At 42.3% G+C, this 21462-nt stretch overlaps 2 protein-coding genes across 7 annotated transcripts in view; one reads left to right on the top strand and one right to left on the bottom strand.

Annotated features, from left to right (window-relative positions):
• The first annotated feature begins 22 nt into the window (after nucleotides 1-22).
• ALDH6A1 (aldehyde dehydrogenase 6 family member A1) lies at nucleotides 23-20813 on the top strand. 2 transcript variants are annotated; one of them, XM_028506421.1, is made up of 12 exons: nucleotides 23-321; nucleotides 7542-7601; nucleotides 9146-9220; nucleotides 9387-9548; nucleotides 9777-9855; nucleotides 10482-10784; nucleotides 12592-12713; nucleotides 13999-14188; nucleotides 14395-14576; nucleotides 15985-16164; nucleotides 16426-16524; nucleotides 18315-20813. In XM_028506421.1, the coding sequence occupies exons 1-12, from the start codon at nucleotides 274-276 to the stop codon at nucleotides 18417-18419; spliced, it is 1605 nt and encodes a 534-aa protein (XP_028362222.1). In that variant the 5' UTR covers nucleotides 23-273; the 3' UTR covers nucleotides 18420-20813. The 2 variants fall into 2 exon arrangements, with proteins under 2 accessions (XP_028362222.1, XP_035867876.1); XM_036011983.1 differs by lacking the exon at nucleotides 23-321 and adding an exon at nucleotides 5466-5499 and having other exon boundaries at nucleotides 18315-20693.
• Nucleotides 15472-21462, bottom strand: part of BBOF1 (basal body orientation factor 1) — a 49361-nt gene continuing 43370 nt past the window's right edge. For 4 of the 5 annotated variants that reach the window (XM_036012005.1, XM_028506425.2, XM_036011998.1 and 1 more), the window contains one exon: nucleotides 20560-21336. In XM_036012005.1, coding sequence (XP_035867898.1) covers nucleotides 21204-21336 — 133 coding nt within the window. In that variant the 3' untranslated portion in view covers nucleotides 20560-21203. Of the gene's footprint in view, nucleotides 16660-20559; nucleotides 21337-21462 lie in introns of those variants that run through there. The other variant, XM_028506426.2, reaches the window with a different exon arrangement.

The following is a 21462-nucleotide window of genomic DNA, read 5'->3' as shown; positions in this document are numbered from 1 at the left end:
AGTTAGGGGCGTCTTCCCTACCTCCGCCAACAGAATTTGGTGAGGTGGGAGAGGGGAGAGAGCGCTTTCACTTCTGACCAATCGCCTACCCCCAAAACTGGGCATGAGGGGTGGAGTCAGGAGTCACGATGAGTGATTGGCTGGGGGAAATGGTCCTCTCCACCAATGAAGAGGTGCGGCTGGATGGTGGGGCGAAGTCTGGCAGCTGCAGTTCTTGTAGGGAGTCACGGAGAGTAGAGGCCCCGGGAGGCGGAGAAGCAGCAGCCGGGAACCATGGCGGCGGTGGTGGCGGCGGCAGCAGTGCGGGCTCGGATCCTGCAGGCGAGTGAGGGTGGCACCGAGGGGTCGCGGAGCTAGGAATTGGATCCTTGCCGTCCACTCTCTGACTCAGCCCCTTCCTCGCCGACCCTGCTGTTCCCACAAGATGTGCGGCCCTGTTCCACCCATATCACTCCGTATTCGCACTCGTTGGGTCCAGCTCCAGACTGGCACCCCTGCCCTTCCCCCCTTTTTGTTTTGAGCCTCCCCTTGTCTGGCTCTGGCCCACTCTCCCCCTCTAGCCCTGCCCCGTTACTGCTGTCACACTCCCCTGCCTTCACCTCTCCTCGGTACCGCCACATTCTTTACTTTTCACTTCTCCACCTGCCACCTCTCTCCCTAGAAACTCCCCTCTGGTCACCTTTTTTAGAGCTTTTGCAACTATCAGGAGCGTCCAGATTGTTCCCTTCTCCGACTCTATTTCACTGTCCACAGTCCGAGCTTAAGAGGAGAAGGAGGGGACACACGAGGGGCGAGGTCAGTGAGTGGACTTTGAATCGTCTTCTAGAAGTGTTTTTCTCCGAAGCAGCCGTTTGCTAAGCTATTTTCCACAGGCCACGGGCTGTCCCTTTGCATGCCAGGACTTTGAGTTAAACTTGGGCTCAGCAAAGTTACAGTGCTTATGGTGGTGGTAAATAAGAACACATTTATGCTACTGGTTTGTCTCAAGCACATGCAGGGCACTAATCATCTCTAAAACAGGTAATAGGGAATGGGAGCCAAGGAAGACAAGAAGTTTGCGTTCCAAATTCCTGCTCCTATGTCAGTGGGCCAATACACCCTCAACACTGCCCTTGGGGACTGGGGTGGCTAGGTCCTCTAGGCCAACTTAAGGAGGGGTGGTAGAGCTACAGGAGCTCATGCCTGAGACCCATGACCTTCAACTCTGTTCATAGCCTTTCCCCTCTTGTTCGCAGTTTATCAAGGACTTGGTGAGGCCAGATTTGCTGCAGACAGCATTCTCCAACCTGCAAGAAACAACATTGCCCCTCCTACTCATTGTGTCCAGCCTGGGAACTTCTTCCTTTATACTGCTGGACTTATAGATAATATTGGTATTTGCCAGGTTTAATGAGTTCTACTGCAGAAACTTGCTCATTTTTAGGATTCTTAACAGAGTCAGCAAAGGTTAATGTTTAAATATGCTGTTTAATGGGAAAGTGTGGAGTATGGGTCAGAAGGGTTTGTCGGATGATCTGGCCTCATTCATGTATTTCTTGCTATCAGTTCTGTTTTTCTAGTATCGTTTTTTAATAGTAGCAATGCAAAGTTTCCACCCTATGTTTCTGATTCTCCTTGAAACCTTTTAATGAAATTGACTTTTTCCTTTGCCTCCTTCCTGGCCCCTGAGTCACACAGTCATTAAGAAGAGCCCCTACCCCTGGCTGATGTGGCTCAGTGGATTGAATACCAGCCTACAAACCAAACTTGCTGGTTCTGTTCCTAGTTAGGGCACATGCCTGGGTTGCAGGCCAGGTCACCAGTTGGGACTGATGTTCCTCTCTCTCTCATTCTTCCTCCTTTCCCCTTTCTATAAAAATAAATATTTTTTAAGAAGAAGAAGAGATCCTTAAGAGGGTTTTTATCTTTTGCATCAAGGAGAAAAATCTCCCTTCCCATGTACTTTATTTTGGAAACACACTATTTTCTTACTCGTTTGAAGAAACTTCTGAGTTGAACTGGAAAACAACAGAAACAGCCATCTTTAGCCAACTAGTAGTTACTGTAACATTAAACATGATAAAGAGCAGTTTAGATTCCAGCAGTCATGCATTTTAGAGGACTATGAAAAGGACATGTAAAGGAGAGAGTTCGTGACCTCAGTTATTTAAAGTGCATGTTCAGCACATCTTCTCTGTTGTGGTGGCTAGTAAAATTTAGAACTTATGCTCCTTGTGGTATTATGATTCCCATTCAGAAAACCAGTCTTAAAGAGAGTCTTGGTGACTTGCCTCAGTGCTGGATAAAAAGCATAGGCTTCACAATCATACTTGGATTTTATCCCAGCTCCAACATTTTCTTTCTTTTTTAAAAAGACTTTATTTATTTATTTTTAGACAGAGGGGAAAAGAGGGAGAGAAACATCAATGTGGGCTTGCTTCTCACATGCCCCCAACTGGGGACCTGGCCTGCAGCCCAGGCATGTGCCCTGACTGGGAATCAAACCAGTGACCATTTGGTTCACAGGCTGGTGCTCAATCCACCAAGCCACACCAGCCAGGGCCAACATAGTCTATTTTTAAGAATATTTGTGAAGATTACAATGAATGAATATAACCAGTAAATTACCTAACACTTATGGCTGAAGTCATCCAGGGTTTCCCAACTAGACGGAGGACTTAAATCTTAGCATCTCTTTCTGTGTCAGGCACTCTCCCCGGGCTTTGGGAAAGGACAGGTAAATAAAACACTCACTGAAATCTCCATGATTAGAATGCAACAATAAGTACTAAATAATAGGAGTGCACGGCATGTTGGAGGAACCTATGGAAAGAGCCCCAAACTCAACATGTACAATTCAGGAAAATCTTCCCAAAGGAGTTGGCTCTCGGCTTGAGTCTTGCAAGACTATCATGCCTTTAGCCAAGTAGAGAAGGGAGTTCCTGGTAAAGAAAATAGTGAGTACAAAATAAACATGGAGAGAGCAAGAATTTTGATGTGATGGTCCATAGGATAGTTTCTTCGGCAGCAGTGCTAATGATTATTTCTTGGGAAATGAAGAAAAGGTAGATGATCTAACCTGTCAAAAACTATGTGATAATGTTTTATTACACCAGATGCAGTGCCTTTTATGCCTGCTTGACAGCAGGGAGGCTGTGTGCAAGTGAAAACAATAAAACTAAGTGGCCTAGAATGTCCAAGTTGGCTGATCCATGCATTGTCTGCCCTATTAGAGAGCATACATGAAACAAAATTAATATCAAATGATTTCTTGGTCAGTACTCATTCTTTCATTCTGCAAAATATGACTGACAGCTTACTCTACTCCAGGAACAGTGCTAGGGGTTGAGGACACAACCATCTAGTGATCTAAGGGGAAAGAGACTTATAATTAAACAAGATGTTATTCCATAATATGACAGAGAAATAGAAGAATTCAGGTGTTGTATGAACTCCACAATCAGGTACTTAGCATAGACCTGAGATTGAGACTTAAAAACTTCCCAAGTCTGCTAGTTCTTTCACTCCCAGGAATTAACCTTGTTTCTCCTACTCCAGAGGAAACAGAAACCACAAAGTGAGAACTTCCTCAGCTCCCTACTAGCCAACCTACAAAAGCGACCTACACCTCTATACCCAAAGTGATGGCTAAGTAGGGAGCAGAGGCGTAGGAGTGAACCAAACAGGATGAAGAAATTTCAGGCAAGAAGCTACAGTGTGTGCAAGGACAAAGACAGCTCAGAATGTGTTCCAAAAGGCTGGAACAGAGAGCGAGGAGGAATGTGGTAATCTATGAAACTTGAGAAGTAAATATACTGTGTAGAGTCCTCTACACAACATTAAGATTAGTCTTTTCCCCCCAGGGCAGTGGAAAGCCATTGGAGAGTTTTAAACAAGGGGGTGATCTGATCAGATTTGTGTTCTAGAATGACCCTCTGGCTATGGGGTAGAAACTAGGTTCGGAAGATTTAAAGTTGAAATCCAGGTGAGAGACAATGGTGGTATGGTTGTAGCAGGAGAGCTAGAGAAAAGGGGGTGTGTTCAAAGATTTCTGGGGGAACAAATTGCCAGGACTTGTTTCCTTCACTTTGAGGACTTGGGGTGACATTCAGGTTTCTGGTTAGGCAACTAGGTGAATAATAAGTAGTTCGTTCACTGCAAAGGTGGGCTATAGGAAGCAGATCAGGTTGGTGGAAGATGAGGAGTTCAGCTTTTCCAACATGTACCTAAATAATAAGTAGAAATATAGAAAGACAGTTAAGCAGATACTACCTGAAGAGGAAGATTCTGGCTAAGGACTACACATTTGGGCATCATCAGGATCTAACTAATTAAGCCACGGGAGGCGATAAAAATCCCTCAAGGAGAGTCCTCAGCACCCAAAGCAGCCAGGGAGAGAAGAATGAACTAGCAAAGAAGGCGGAGAAGTAGTCCAAGAGATGGAAGAGATACAAGGGTATCCCAGCAGACAAGTGAAAAGGGGGTCCAGGAAGGAGAGTGTGATGAACTCTGTGTTATGTACAATTTCCTAGGGTTGAGAGACCAAAGAAAGAGGCCGACAATTTCTTCATTACACAAAGTTTATTAAGGGAACTTATATACAGGGTCTGGCAGAAGTAACACCTGCTTGAGTGTGGTTGGTAGGGTAATAATATAGGTGTAATAACTTGTAGTTTTAATTTGAAAATTTCACCTAAAATGTCATATGGTGTGCTTGAGTATGATGTTATATTACAGAATTACATGCTTATAATTTTGTGATGAAAAAGGGGCATTATTTGCCCCCTGTGTTTATGAGGCTCATCTTGAGTGACGGGAATATGGTACGGGTACCCTTTGTGCCATGTAGCAGGCACAGAGGGGTTCTATAGGACGGGGTTGGGTATGGGGTACAGGGCCATGAGCCGCCCCAGATAAGGGGGAAATGCTTTGCATGTTTGTTTGGGGTATGGATTATGGCCTCTTTCAGGAACCAGCATGCCTGGGGCATAGGGGAGGGGTCAGTCAGATAGCCCCTGAGGGGATTTTGGGGAAGCAGTTTCTGTTTTGGCCAGGATCTATTCGGCCATCTAGCTAGCAGCATCCCACAGCAGTCACACCGTGGGATAGCTTCTCCTCCACCCCTCGTCACCTCTGCTGAGAGGTCAGTTACTACCAACCAAGTCCACGGGATGCAGGAAGTCACTGGTGTTTAGGCATGAAGGTTGGAATAGCCTGAAGAGTTAGTGGGAGATGAGGAAATAAGTGTAAGTCTTATAGAGAACCTTTGCTATTAGATAGAGGGAGGTTTAAGGTACAGGAAAGAAAGGGTAATTGATGGAAGTGCAAGAGGCAGGAAAGGTTGGCTTCAGAACGTAGGTGCAGAAATTAGCCTTAGATCAGAGGGCAGACACCACGTCAGTCGCCCACAGATGCTGACTGTGCACCTCTGTCTCCCCCTCCCTTTGTCCTCTTACAGCTTGCTAGCCACCCTCTCCATCAGGAAAGGGAAGAAGGAAAGGAGGATGAGTGCAGGTGCAGGTCAGTGTCATAGATTTGCCCGCAGGAAGTTGAAGTTCTCATCTGATGGTTTCTGTTTCCTCTGCAATAGAAAAATAAGGTCAGCTCTTGAGAAGAAGAGGGGATGTAGCAGAGTTGGAGGTTTTAAGATAGTTGGTAAGTTTTGAAATAGCAAGGAAAGCAAGTAAGTTATTTTAATAATAGAATAATAATGACATTTAATGAACAGCAACTGTTTTCATATCTGTGCAGTCTTGATCACAATAACTCTGTAAAGTGGGTGAACAAGACAGATACAGTGCCCACTCCAGTGGAATCTAAAGGCTTTTGGGAAACAGACAAGTGCCCAGGCAGTTACAACAGAGACAAACAAACCTGATAGGGGAAATACTGGCTGCTATGGGAGTACAAAACAAAAGACTACCTAACCTAGTCAGGGGTGGGGGGCAGTCAGGCCCAGGGGACCTTTCTTTTTTGTACAGTAAACATTTATTGAACACCTATGTACAAGGTTGGTATTGGGAACATGGCTATAAATAAGATACAGTAGACTCCATGAGAGAGCTGGTGGTTTAAAACAGCTTTTGTGAGGAGTGGAGGAGGAAGCCAACTGGCATTCGGAAGGTCGGACTGCTGACCCACAGGACCAGCCCCCTTCCCCCGGACAGCGCTGTGGGTGCATGAGTTCTTACACTCCATGAGGCTCTACTCTTGGGTGAGTGCGGTCTCTCTTCAGACGAGACCACAGATTGTTAGATCGCAGCTTTCTTTTATACCCCTTTTATAGTCTCCGGTGTTTCAGATTGCTCACTTTGATTAGACTTCAATATTCCTCAAATCAGCTTTCATCATACATATACAAACTATTTATTTGAAGAGTTATTGTAACTGATCCTCCCAATCTTCTGATTATACCCTATACAGTGCATGTGGCATTAAAAAATGGCTTTATTGACATAAAATTGGCATAAACTGTATATATGAAGAGTATACCATTTGATGTTTTAATATTTGTGTACCTGTGAAAACATCATCACAAGCAAGATGATGGACACATCCATACCTCCACAAGTTTCCCTTCCACCTTCTCCTCTCCACCTCCCTCGTCATCTTTGGGCACCACTGATACGCTTTCTGACACGACAGGCCAGTCTGCACTTTCTGGTTTTATATAAATAAATGATACAGTGTGTACTCTTTATGTCTGACTTCTTTTGTGCAATATAATTACTGTAACTGTCCACGTTGTTGCATTTATAAATGGTTCGTTTTATATTGCTGAGTAGAAGTCCAGTGTATGGGTACACCACATTAGTCTCCCTATTGACTCATCCACCCGTGGGCATATGGGCTGTCTCTAAGTTTGGGGCTGTTACAAATAAAAGTGCTGTGAACATTTGTGTTGAGATATTTATGTGGGCATGTTATATTTGATACTTGGTTGTATACTGTCTTATATTCAACCCCTATTTTGTTAGATATCATGCTAAGTGTTTTTACATTGTTAGATTTATGGTACTACATTTTCCAGGCCAAAAATTAGGAAAATAGGGACTAATGACAAATTTTTTTTTATTCAGAGCTGTTTGGAAATTGAGGACACAATCATTATGGTTTATTTTTTCCTCAGTTTTCTGTATCTCAGTCTCCTGTCTTTTCTCTTTAAAGATTATATGACCCTTGCCCTAGCTGGGTTGCTCAGTTGGTTGGAGCATCATCCCATACACCAACAGATTGTAGGTTCGATTCCCAGTCAAGACACCTACCTAGGTTGGGGGTTCCATCCCCAGTTGGGGCACATATTGGAGGCAAACGATCAATGTTTCTCTCTCACATCTCTCTCTCTTTCTCCATTTCTCTCTCTCTCTCTCAAATGAATAAACATATCCTTGGGTGAAGATCTTTATAAAAAAAAGATTATATGACCCTTGAGAGCAAACATCAAGTCTTTATTCATATATCCACAATAACGACTATAATATTAAGCATATAGTAGTCATTTACTAAGTTTTTAATAATTTTCTGCTCTCATTTATCAAAATAGTAATTCCATTACTTCACAGGTTTCTTCCAAGGTGAGCTTCACTTGGTATCCAGCATCCTGCTTCTCCTCTTCTTCAGCGGTGAGTTCATTTGGCATGAAAGGTAGACTTCTGAGAAGGAATCCAGAGTAACTTTTGGGTATTCCCCTTTATTTTCTCTATGGAATTGTGATCAGAGTATGTGTGAAACTTCCCTTCTATCTTGGTTCTCATATTTAATATTATGTGTATTATGTTGTAAGCATTTTCAGTATAATAAGATGGTCTTTATATGTGGTCATGATTTTAATGGCTACATTATATTCCATTAAGTATATGTAACCTGAATTAACTCATTTTTTCCATATAACATTGAGATTTGCCTCAGTTTTTCCATATTGTTTTACAAGCAATTACTTATAGTTTTTTTCCTTCTTTTAGATTACTTCTCTCCTGAAATAGGATTACTGTGTTAGAAGATACAAACATTTTCATGGCTTCTAGAAATTTAGTTGACCTTGCCAGAAATTTTGTACTTCTTGGCAACCTTTAGAGTTAATTTTACAGACTTTTCCTGTCAGCCTTTTGTAGTATCTAAGATCTAATAAATAGCTCTGGTGCTCAAAATTCTTTCTGTAGAGAAGCATGCACACACTGTAACACAGTACAAGGGGCGATTCCCCAGAAAACTGGATTTATTTTTGAAAATTGTGTATTTATTCTTACACATTTAAACTTCAGTCACCTTCAAAGTACTCTCCATTTGATGCAGTACACCTGTCGAAATGTTTTTTCACTGCTCAAAACAGTTTTTAAACTTGTTGATTTTGATGCCTTTTAGTGCTGCCATTTTTTGTTTCACCTCTTCCACATCTGCAAAACGTTTCCTTTGAGGACTTTTTTTCATCTGGGGAAACAAAAAAACAGTCACTCAGGCTGATGCCAGGTGAATAGGGTGTGTGGGCAGATGCACTCGTAAATCACCCATCACGAAATGGGCAAAGGCGTTGAAAGAGTCTTCAGAAAATTTTCCTGAAGCCCAACACCTCTCACAACAACGCCAGCTGGTACACTGACACAGATGGGCTCCCAGAACACACACATAGACAGGGAAGCCTGCACTACAAGGGGTCTGCCCTCCAGAAGATGATTGTTTCTTTTTAGTGGGGGTCCCCCTCCTTAGTCCTTCGCCTTTTTGGTGAAAATGTAATGAAAGTACACTTCTTCTCAGAAAAAAGTCACAGATTAAAACACTTTTTAAATATTTTTATCATAAAGGTAAGATATTATCATGGTAATGTGACAGAGAATCAGCTGGGCCAAGAAGTCATGATAGCCCGTCTTTGTTAACACGGAGTCTGCTGCTTTTTCAGTTTCAGCTGTACAGTGACATGTGTTTACCTATGAAGGTCCACTGTGTGATTAGCTGGGCACGTCCCATTTTCAGAGGTATGACAGTTTTGAGGGGCTCTGCCCCATCTTAACACTGTAAGCAAGTACATTGTGTATTGCTCTCCAAGTGGTAACATCTGTAGAGAGCTGTGCACTCGTTATCAACCCAAATTCCTTCCTCTCCGTGAAAGTAAGAGACGGAAGTAAAGCAATTAACTAATACAATATTTTGTGTGTGTGTGTTTTCCCCCCAGCCAACTGTAAAGCTCTTCATTGATGGGAAATTTGTGGAATCCAAAAGCGACAAATGGATCGACATCCACAACCCAGTAAGCAGAGCTGCCCAAACTGACTAGCCTAGAATTCTGGGTGCACGGCCGGAAAGTGGACACCTGGGTGTCTGTTGGGAAGCATGTAGAGTTGCCTTTGTGACTAGAAGATAAATGGAGAAGGTTGGGCAGCAGCAAAGCATGACGCGCTGCTTTTCCCCATCAGGCCACCAATGAAGTCATTGGCCGGGTCCCTCAGGCCACCAAGGCTGAAATGGATGCAGCTGTTGCTTCCTGCAAACGTGCTTTTACCGCTTGGGCAGACACGTCGGTATTGAGCCGTCAGCAGGTCCTGCTTCGCTATCAACAACTCATTAAAGAAAACTTGGTGAGAAATCTGAATGATACCCTTTCCCAAACCTACCCAGAGGAGACTTGCCCCACCACAGGGGCCCTTTAACTGCCCCTCTCCCTGGGGCACCCAGAGACATGGTCCCGCCTGTCTCCCTTCCTCACACTGCTTCCCGCCCTGTTCTGTCCTTCCTCTGCTGCCTGAGAACCGAAAGGATCGCACTGCCTCCTCGCATTGCTTTCTGTCTGTATGTTTTCTCTCTAGAAAGAAATTGCCAGGTTAATCACACTGGAACAAGGGAAGACCCTAGCAGATGCTGAAGGAGATGTATTTCGAGGCCTTCGTAAGTTGGGAGTCTCTCATGGGGAGTTTCGGGGACCTTTGGGAAAGAAGCAAAGGAAAATGGGAGGCAAAGTTTCCGTAATGAGGGATTGCATTTATCCTTTATGTAGATTTTGTTATCCCTTGACATCTTTTTTTTTAAAGATTGTATTTTATTTATTTTTAGTGAGGGAAGGGGGGAGAAAGAGAGAGAGAGAGAAACATCAATGTGCAGTTGCTGGGGGCTGTGGCCTGCAACCCAGGCATGTACCCTGACTGGGAATCGAACCTGCGACACTTTGGTTCTCAGCCCGCGCTCAATCCACTGAGCTATGCCAGCCAGGGGACATCTTTTTTAATACTTGTGGAAAATGGCACTACTTGTCAGGGATCTATGAAATTGGTTTACTTCATTCTTTGTTTTAGTTAACCGATCTTCCAGTAAGTATGTACATTTCACTGTCTTTTTCCCATTTACAGAATCTTATTTTGAACAACCCCTTCACATGGAAGGTCAAGTTAGTATTTCTTCCCTCTGTCATTGGCCTGAGCCACTCCCTGGCCTCAGGTCTTACTAGAGCGTGTACGAAAGCTAAGTAGCGCACAGTGTGGGCAGCTGGCGGCCTGACTGCATCTTCTCTGTTGCAGAGGTGGTTGAGCATGCCTGTAGTGTGACATCCCTCTTGCTGGGAGAGACCATGCCATCCATCACCAAAGACATGGACCTTTATTCCTACCGCCTGCCTCTGGGGGTGTGCGCAGGCATTGCTCCATTCAATTTTCCGGCCATGATCCCCCTTTGGATGTTTCCCATGGCCATGGTATGTGGCAATACCTTCCTGATGAAACCGTCAGAGCGAGTGCCTGGAGCAACTATGCTTCTTGCTAAGTTGCTCCAGGACTCTGGCGCCCCCGATGGAACGCTGAACATCATCCATGGACAGCATGAAGGTAACTGCCCTTCGGTACATGACACTTGATCTGACTACCAAAAAAATCACAGTGTTGAGTGGTAATGGGGTGTTCTAGAATGAGGAACCGAGGAAGGAAGGGGTTTACTGGTAGTAACCTCCATGTGTGAAGGTAGTGTCTGTTGACTGTTTTGCCATCTGTGTGCTAAGGTAACTAACTGAGGTGTAGTAGTGTTTCTTGCCCTACAAAATATACTAGGACAACAAAATACGGATTAGGGCAAGGCACGGATAAGATTAAAGAGAAAGTTTTCACTTCAATATTAAGAGAATTTGTGAGGATATTTAACTCGGAGAATCTATGGACCTCAGAGAGACTGAAGGCCTTCTAATTCATATAATAGCTACTATTAAAAGGTGCTTCTGCCCTGGGTGGTGTAGCTCAGTGGATTGACTGTGGGCCTGTTGAACCAAAGGATTGCTGATTTAATTCCCTGTCAGGGCACAAGCCTGGGTTGTGGGCCAGGTCCCCAGTAGAGGGTGTGCAAGAAGCTACCACACATAGATGTTTCTTGCCTTCTCTTTCTCCTTCCCTTCCCCTCTCTCTAAAAACACGATAACTAAAATCTTTTAAAAAATAAAAATTGTGTCTGCATTTCAGGCACTGTTCTTAGTACCTTCCATATATTATCTAATTTAATCTTTATAAGAACCCTTTGGGATAGGTACTATTATTTTTCCATTTTACAGATAAGAAAGTTGAGGCATAATGAAATTAAGTAATTTGCCACTGCTAGAAACTATCAAAACTACAATGTACATACCCAGGAGGCTAGTGCTGGTTTTTACTTTTAAATAGTCATGTGCCAAAAACATTTTGATCAACAGCAAACCACAAATACGACAGTGGTCCCAGAGGAGGTGAAAAATTCCTGTCGCCTTGTGACATTGTAACCATTGTAACATTACAGCACAATATATTACTCACTTGAGTGCAGTGGTGCTGCCGTAAACAAACCCAGTGCACTGCCACTGGTGGAAAAGTACAGCGCATACAACTATGAACAGTACATGATGCTGATAGTGATAATAAACATCTGTATAACTGGTGTATGTATTTACTGTGCTACACTTTTTGGTATTTTAGAGTGTGCACTTTCTACTTAAAAAAGTTTACTGTAAAATAATAGTGTGTCATGCTGGCAGCAGACTCAAGTTTACTGTGTCTCTTGATCGCTTTATTTTCTCTTGTGTTTAATTTAATCTCATACTGTTTTGTACAGAAGCACGCTGTACTGGCTTGTAGCCTATGAACGACAGGCTGCACCGTGTAGTCTAGGGGTGTAGTAGGCTGTACCACCTAGGTTGGTAAGTGCACTCTGATGTTCGCACAAGAACAAAGTTACTTATGATGAATTTCCCAGAGTGTAGCCCCGTCATTAAGCAGCGCACCACTGGTCTGTGCTATATTGTCTCTCATGAGGGTGCCGTAGCATCTCAGAGTTCTGGTGCACAGTGACAGTTGAAGGAATATCCTGTGCTTAAAGGACAAAAGTATTGAAGGGCTGTTATTTTGGAGGAAAATGGGAGTTTTAGCCTTCAGAGTTAGATTGTGGAAGTTCTGGAATAGCAAATGAGAAAAATAAAAGGAAGAAGCTAAATAGAATTTGTAGATTAAAGAATTAAAAGTACAAAAAAAGAGAGAACTTCAAAATGGGAATCCAGTGTAGAAGCACAAAAGTGTGAAAGCTTCTCCTTCACAGCAGTGGCAACAGGGGAACTTTGTGAGGCTGAGGAGCCCATAGCCATTTGTCCCCCTGTGGTAATCATTCATTTCCTTCTTTAAGCTGTGAACTTTATCTGCGATCATCCGGATATCAGAGCCATCAGCTTCGTGGGATCCAACCAGGCAGGAGAGTACATCTTCGAGAGAGGGTCAAGACATGGCAAGAGAGTTCAAGCCAATATGGTGACTTCTGGTTCCTGTTTCCCCCTCAGACTCTGTTCGATGTATTGAAATGACCTAGAAACAGCTCGTCAGCCAAGGGGCCACTCATCCCGCTCTAATGCCAGTGTTTCCTTATTCCCGTTTCGTCCCAAAGAGCTTTCCTATAACAAGTGAACCTTGTGATGGGTTGTAGTCTAAGTTACTTTAATCACCTTTAATCTCACATAACAAATTTTGGTGCCGAAGGGCGCGTTTTTCCCTGAGAATGTTACTCAGATTCTGTGGGCTTTAGCAGTTAACAGCCAAATTCTAGTTCTGGCCCTGTTTCTTCCTTTTAGCCCTTTATACTTCTTCTTCTTTTTTAAGGTGTGTCCTAACTTAGTAATGTCAAAATACCTTCTTCCCTAAAAGGTCAGACTGTTTAAAGCACTGGAAGGAGCCCGCTGTCCGTATATGAGATGTGTGGTTTACTTGGTTGCATAGTATTGCTGTTCTTTTACTACTTTGTCAAATACTTGACAATTCTTGGATACTATATGCAAAGTCCAATTACTGCTTTCTCACCCTTGGACTAATATTGCATAGAGGATGGCCACCCATGCACAGGCTTGGGAACTTCATGATATGCCCGGTTCGTTCTTTTCATGACTGAATGTGTTTTGACCAGTTTGACTGAAGTCCCTCCCAGTTCACTATTAATTAATTTATTGAGTGAATTCTGTGTCTCACAGTATACTATGTGTAATTGGATAAAATTAAGTAGTTGATGTGGTATTTATCCATGTACTCAACTGCAGTTGTATCTGAAATCATGTGGAAATGACCATATGTATGCCGTCTGGGGAATCTCTTTCCAGAAACTGTTTATCAGGAGAGGTCTACCTCCTACTTTGCTTTTCAGCTGGCTACTGGCATTATTACTGGCAGCTGTTTGTTTACACTGCTCTTCATGAAACTGGAAACCCAGCAGACAACAGATTCTTTCCTATCTCAGGGAAAAAAAGGAATTTCCCATTGGCTCCTGGGTGCAATGTTTAGCCTGTCATTTTGACTGAATGGGTGATTGGGGCTCTTGTGTCTTGGTTTGTTTTGATCTAGATAATCACGTATCAGGTAGCCTGGAGACTTGCTCAGTGTTACCAGGACTTAAGCAGTATCAAAATAATAAATCTATCCTCAGAAAGTTTTGGATAAATTCTCTTGTCCTTACCTTAAATTTTCATTTGAAATCTCAGATTCTTTGCCAAATTTCTTAGCCTAATTGTGTTTTGCCAAGGAATATTCATGTGCTTTCTCTATTTCCCAGGGAGCCAAGAACCATGGGGTAGTTATGCCAGATGCCAATAAGGAAAACACCCTGAACCAGCTGGTTGGAGCAGCATTTGGAGCTGCTGGTCAGCGCTGCATGGCTCTTTCAACAGCGATCCTTGTGGGAGAAGCTAAGAAGTGGCTGCCGGAGCTGGTGGAGCGTGCCAAAAACCTGAGAGTCAATGCAGGTAATCAGGTATCTGCCTGCCTCTCTACACTTTGCGTCCGTGGCACCAAGCTCTTGGTTTTAACTTTGGCCTTTGCCAATGGGAGCAATCATGTCAGTTCTTACCATTGCTTCTCTTTATATTGTACTTGTATTTGGTTTCATCTTTAGCTGGCAGTCATAATTTATATTATTGAAGACCTCCAAAGCTCCTGTGTTGTTTTACAGGAGACCAGCCTGGAGCTGATCTTGGCCCTCTGATCACCCCCAAGGCCAAAGAGCGAGTCTGTAATCTGATTGATAGCGGAACAAAGGAGGGAGCCTCCATCCTTCTGGATGGTCGAAAAATTAAAGTCAAAGGCTATGAAAATGGCAATTTTGTTGGACCAACCATCATCTCAAATGTCAAGGTAACTCCGGATTATTTACTTCCCAAACATGGGAGCTGAAGGCACAGTAGAGCCTATGGAATTCCATCCAATTTGTAAATGAGGAACATTTAGTGACTCAGGATTACTCAGTTATTTTATCTAGAGTCTGAATAAACCTCCTCTCTCACTCCTAATCTCTCTTCACTCTCTTAGCAGTCAGCAAACTTTCCATAAAGGACTAGATAATAAACATTTTTGGCTTTGCAGGGATACATAGTCTGTTGCAACTACTCAGCTCTTGGTATTTTAGTATGAAAGCAACATTAACATTGTGTAGCTGCATTCTAATAAAACTTTATTTACGGACAATGAAATTTTAATTTCAAATAATTTTATGTGTTGTGATTGATTTGTTTTCAAGCCATTTAAAAACCTTAGAAATTATTCTTAGCTTCTTATTTATACAGGAACAGGCTCCACACCACATTTGGCCCAATGGCCATATTTTTCCAACCCCTATCTTGTATTATACTTGCTACTGATTTGTTTTATGTTAATTTTTTCTTCCCATTCCTCCTTACTTCCTAGCTTATAGCTATTGCAGTATCTCCATCAACATATCAGCCACCCAGTATTTATTGAGTACTTACTCTGTGCCCTAAATGTAGTTGCATCTTCACCGGATGACAAAAGAAAAAAGAATTTTTATTTATCAAATATTTTTTTATTTATCAAACTCTACAAGTCTCTCAGCTAAAATTAATGATGAAGTTGAGATTCAGAGGCTTTTATTTGAAATACATGTGTCCTCACTAATCCTATAATCCTGAATAATTGAGTTGAATATAAGTATAATAGAAATTATGGAATTTCTTGCCAAAGAACCATAGAGGAAAAATCCACTTATAAGCAATAAACACAGCTCACTATCTGCAGTGGTAAAGGGTGTTTTGAACATTTAATGTGACCTGATATCAAAATATAAACGTACAGACTCATTTGGGAGGCAAAGGAGTGAGTGAGAATGGATTGTTTATGTTACAGAAAACTTAGCAAAGGGTTTCTTTAAACAGAAAAAAACTCCCCTGTGGTGTTTTAAATACAAATTTGATTTATTAACAATGAATTTTGATGTAATTTTTCAGTAACATAATAATTGTATAACTAGGTTATACAAGTATGACAGCTAGTGATGGGTCATGGGACCTAAAAATACAAGTGCTTGAAAGAGAGGAGTGTAATTGTACTTAATAGGAACTTCAAGTTATTTATATGATTGGTAGCTTGGAAGGTGGAACACAGCAAGAAATCACTTCAAAAGAAAATAGGTGGTTTAAAATGAAAAGAGATTACTAGCATGGAAGCTGTCCGTGTGAACAGTTGGGTACTAAAGAATCAAATAGGCATAAAATACTGACTTCTTTTCTGGATGCGTCACTCCTGGCAGCCGAACATGACCTGTTACAAAGAGGAGATTTTTGGTCCGGTTCTTGTGGTTCTGGAGGCAGACACTTTGGATGAAGCCATCAAGATTGTAAATGATAACCCGTATGGAAATGGAACTGCCATCTTCACCACCAATGGAGCCACTGCGCGGAAATATTCCCACTTGGTAGATGTTGGACAGGTCTGTGAACAGAACTTTCAGGAGGTTCTCGGAGCCATGTATTGTTCTGGGGAGATGGTAAACAGTGATCAGTTGCTGCCCCCTGGTCTCCCACGGTGCTCCCTTTCTTCCTCAGGAATAAAAGTTCACGAGGTGGAAATTGGGTGGAAGGTGGATATTTAAAATTAGTCTCTCTGATGCCAAGCATTTATGCTTCTGAATGGAGAGTTCCTTTGCTCGAGTCTGCTTCCTAGTGTCTGACGTGGATTTGTCCTGCTCTAGGTGGGCGTGAACGTCCCCATTCCGGTGCCTTTACCAATGTTCTCGTTCACCGGCTCCCGGTCTTCCTTCAGGGGAGACACCAATTTCTACGGCAAACAGGTAACCAAGTTTTTAAAAATACCTTTTCTTCTAAGAAACTCTAACATATTCAGGAACAAGGATTCTGCGAGGAAAAGCTTGCCAGCAGCCTCTGTGGGGTCACACATTGTTCAGTAGTGCTTGTCAATAGTTTCCCTAGAAAAGATTTAAAAGTTAATAAAATTTTGCCAAAGCTGCTTCTTGCTGAATAAATTCAAGGGAAAAAAAGTTTTAGGGGATGAGCATGAGGAGGTCCAAGCTTTTATGTATGCCCTTTCCTCTGCCTGGGACCCTCTTTCGGCCTTCCCATTTTCATCTGACTGACTCTTCATCGCCTGTCAAGTCTCCGTTTAAAGAATGGGCTTCTCCAGCCCTGACTGGTGTAGCCCAGTGGATTGAGCACGGGCTGGGAACCAAAGCACCGCAGGTTCGATTCCCAGTCAGGGCACATGCCTGGGTTGCAGGCCACAGCCCCCAGCAACTGCACATTGATGTCTCTCTCCCTCTCTCCCTCTCTCTCTCTCCCTCTCCCTCTCTCTCTCTCTCTCTCTCTCTCTCTCTCTCTCTCTCTCTCTCTCTCTCTCTCTCCCTCCCTTCCCTCTCTAAAAATAAATAAATAAAATCTTTAAAAATAAAGAAAGAATGGGCTTCTCCAGAAAACCCCTTCTGCCCACCAGCAGCCCCTTCCTCGGTGCCCCATTGGGTGTGCCCTCGTGCACTCGCCCTGCACATGTCTCTCCCGTGATAGTTACTCATTTACAAAAAATTTCATGTAGCATCTTCTTTGTACCGAACACTATTCTCAGCACTATAAATATAGCACAGACCAAGAAAAATATAGCAGATCTGAAACCAAGTTGCCTAGGTTCAAACCCCAGCTCGGCCAGTTATTAACTTGGGTTAATAACCGAGTTATTAACTCAGTTCCTCAGGTGTCTTCACCTGCAAAATGAGAATAACAGCAGTATCTGCATTTCATGAGGTTATGAGGCACTGCCTCGTCCTTCAGCAGGTGCAGTTGTCCTAAAGCAGGAGCAGACGTGGCATGTTCCAGCAGCAGAAATGGGCTGGGGCACAGGGAGGGAGTGAGTAAGACAGTGGTCAGAGATGACGCTAGAGAGGAAGGCAGGGACGAGTCATGCAGGAATCTTTGAGCCATGTTTTCTAAGAGGCTTAGATAAAGACTTAAATATGCAGAACTTTTTTGGGTTTACCTGTTATAGGTGATTTAGAAGTGAATGTGTGTATCAGACATTTTACTTTAGATTTGTAAGATATTGTGGATTTTACTACCTCAGTGTAGCTGTTTATCACTGACAGTTGTCAGAAATGGCCTAATCTGTATTTCATTCCTTCAGAGGAATGAGAGATTTGTATGTCATTTCCTTGTCTCCTCACACATTGCTGTGAGGTAGGCACTATGCCCCAGGTAGGGCCCAGAGTTAAACAGTGGCCCGTAAGGAGAAGAGGCAGGATTTGAGCCGTATCTCAGAACCTCAGAGCACATGGTACTCAGCTCTAGGAACAGAATGACCTACAAGTTTAACAGATTACATTGTTTAACTTTTCCATTTCTATAATAATGCTCTTGGCTAGTTTCAACATAATGGTAACTAGGTTTGACTGTTTACTCTGTGCTAGGTATTAGACTAAATGTTTTAGATAAATTTACATGGTTTAGTTGCACCTATTCCTAAAGTAGGAGAGTAAGGAACACTTCACAGCACCACCTTCAAAAGTTGATGAAAAGAGGAATCACGAAACCTCCCACAAATCTATTCTAACTCTGTTTTTCCCTTTGTTCTCTTTAGGGCATCTACTTCTACACTCAGCTAAAGACCATCACTTCTCAGTGGAAAGAGGAAGATGCGACTCTCTCTTCACCTGCTGTAGTCATGCCTACTATGGGCCGCTAGACACAGTTTGTTCCAGACTCGGTCCACCCTGAGTCATCTGTTGTTCTTGACTGCCTTCATTTGCCAACTTTGGTCAGATCAGAGGCCTGGGAATGGAATACCTTGTAACTAAAATCTTTCTCGGGACCGTTAGCCCTTGCGAAGTTGCTACCAGGAGACTCCTAGGGTAACTCGGAAACCGTGTTTTCATTTACTCTTCATACTTCCCTTTCTGAGGTAACTGTTGTTAACTGTGAAATGCTTATCTGGAATGAGAGCTTAGATCTGTTTTCCAGAAATTCTCCCCTTTTCTGATGACCTGATGGGAAGATTAGTGTTTGTAAAGATCCTCCATAAGTGGAAGAGGACCTCTTGGATTGGGAAATAGGATGGAAATAATTCACCCTCTGGTTGGCCCTCGAACACAGGCTTGCACCAGTGGGGGAGACCCTGGTGCCAGGCTCTTCTGAGCCTCTCACCGCACACTAACCAAGTTATAGTCCGTTTCTCCTTATCCCACAGTTGTGACAGCTGCTTCTCTCTTCTTGCTGAATGCCACTTTGTCCTAGCGATTCATGACCACTGAATTCTATCATTGTCTCTGTTCCTGCTTCTTAAAATCACGTCTCAAGGATACCTCAGTGTGCATTGGATAAATCAACTTTTTGTTGTGTGTGCCAAGTGTTAAATTTCAGGGTTTGCCTCAGCAATCATTAATTAATGCTTCAGTCATTAACTCAGATGCCCTCTTTTTTTTTTTAAAGAAAACCATTTCAAATGTTATTTTAGGCCCAGAAATCAAGGGGTGTTTGCCTTAAGCAAGTCTGACCTGGTAGTCCTTGCCGAGTGTTTTATGTTGCTCTTTCCTCTTGTCTGCATTTCTCATGAATAATAATTTTTAGTGAAAGAACACTTAACAGAATAACTGACTAGGGTCTAAGAAATGTTAAAGCTTTTCATGACATAAAGTAGTAAAAAGGAAATGCTCTAACAGATTCTCTCTTGCCACCATTAATTCAGCCATCGTTATGCTCTTCGTTTCTCTGATGTAGCCAAACAGCCTAAGAAAATAACAATGTGCTAAACAGAACACCTTCTTTCTTTTTGCCGTGCATCCCAGCTGAACCTTGTCTTTCTGATGCAGCTTTCACCCAGTGACCTAGGAGAAGGCTTCTGGTTCCGAGACAGTGAATAATCTCTGGTCTTCAGCCAGATGACATAGGTCACTTATTTTCCTGCTTCCCTGCTAGTCCTGTGGATAATGCTAGCCCACTCCGTGGGATCAATTAAGGATAGTGAAAACCTTGAAAATGTTTGTGCACTGTGTGTATTTTAAGCTTATTACTACCACCTACTGGATAGAATGTAAAAACCTTCAATCACTTAATGCAGCGATTTTAAACCTTTTTCATCTCATGGCACACATAAACTAATTTTAAAATTTTGCAGCATGCCAAAAATATATTTGTTGCCGATTTGACAAAAAATAGGTATAATTTTGATTGATTTACAAAAAATATTAATAATAGTAATTATCTAGCCTTTTTTGCTCCAAAGTGACTTTTTTTTTTAACAAATCAGGTGCCTATAGTTGTGTATATAGGCACAGTTGTGTATATAGGATTTTTGGTACCAAGAATTAACCAATGAGATGCCACTTTATTATGCACTGTGACCAATAAGATGAAAGCCTATTACATGACTTACATATTTATGGTTCAAGATGGGGCATGCATACTGGCTGGCTGTTGTGTTGTCTGTTGTCATTCTTTTATTTGACAATCTAAGGGAAAAGAGGTCATTCAGTGCTTCTACATAGTAAGGTATCACATGTTTTAAAGATTCTTGTGACACACCGGTTGAAAATCACTGACTTAAGGTGACCAGAACTTTAATAAAATACATTTATGACCCTACTGGGTCTTCCTGTTTGGCTTTGTTTTGTTTTGATTTCCCTTCCTAAAGTTGAGGCAGCAGAAATTTATAGAATGCCCCTTATTTTATTGCTTATCACAGCTGGCAACTAGTAGTGATATTTAATCCAATCCAACAGCTGCAGGCTGGGTTGAATAAAAGGTCATATTCTCTGGATTCCAACTGGAATTAAGTCACAGAGACTCCTAAATTTTCCTTACACTTAAAGGAAATCACTTTTTAAAAAAATACGAACTAATCAGAATGTTGTTGCTCTAACTGGAATCAATTCATTTGGCTGGCTAGCTACTTGATACTCAGAAGTTTCTTGTTCCTTAGATGGAAAACATCTGTATGGTTACATTTATGCTAGTACCAGCTTTAAAAAATCAGTGTTTTTCTTTATTTTTGCTTGATGTGTCCTCATTTGAAATTTCTCTGATTCTACATTGTACTGATTATGAATAACAAATTACAAATAAAAAGTTCTTAAAAAGAAAATCTGACTTTTTAAAAAAATGGTGCCGTACTTCTTTATAATGCCTTGGTCCCCTCGCTTGTAGTGACTCAGACTTCCCACCTCTGACCAAAGCCGAGAGTTACACTGTCACTTTGTTTTAATTCTTGCATAAAAGATAGTACATATCTTGGCTAGGCTGTGTATTTCAAAAGACAATATGCAGGTTTTTCCACACTAAGAGGCAAAAATTATGCATTTGCATTAAGTATACGTCTTCCTTAGTGTGGATATTGTTATAAAAATGTCCACCATCTCATACTGGTATTATTACTCATTTCACTGATCCCTGAGAGCTCCTGGATAGTAGAGCTAAAGAACTGTGACTTAGGAAGAAGCTGCACGGGGAAAGGTAAGAGTTCTATTTGGTTCGATTACAGACTCCTTACCGTGTCAGACTCTTGGGATCGTGTCTGGATACTGGGTATCACCAGTTTACTAGGAGAGTCTGAGATTATCGGTACTTGCTGGGTGATGAAGGTTTGATCTTGAAGCTTACTTTCGTCCCTGCAATAATGACAAAGTAAGAGACCTGTCAACAACCGTGGTTCAGGACAGTAGACTTGTCATGTTACTCTCACTCAATCCTAGCACATCTAACATGTCCATAAGAACCGTCGTGATCAAGCTCAC

Source organism: Phyllostomus discolor, chromosome 1, assembly GCF_004126475.2.
Source record: "Phyllostomus discolor isolate MPI-MPIP mPhyDis1 chromosome 1, mPhyDis1.pri.v3, whole genome shotgun sequence".
Taxonomy (NCBI): Eukaryota; Metazoa; Chordata; class Mammalia; order Chiroptera; family Phyllostomidae; genus Phyllostomus; species Phyllostomus discolor.
The sequence above is the reverse complement of the archived record's forward strand: the minus strand, read 5'-3'. Positions and strand labels throughout refer to the sequence as shown.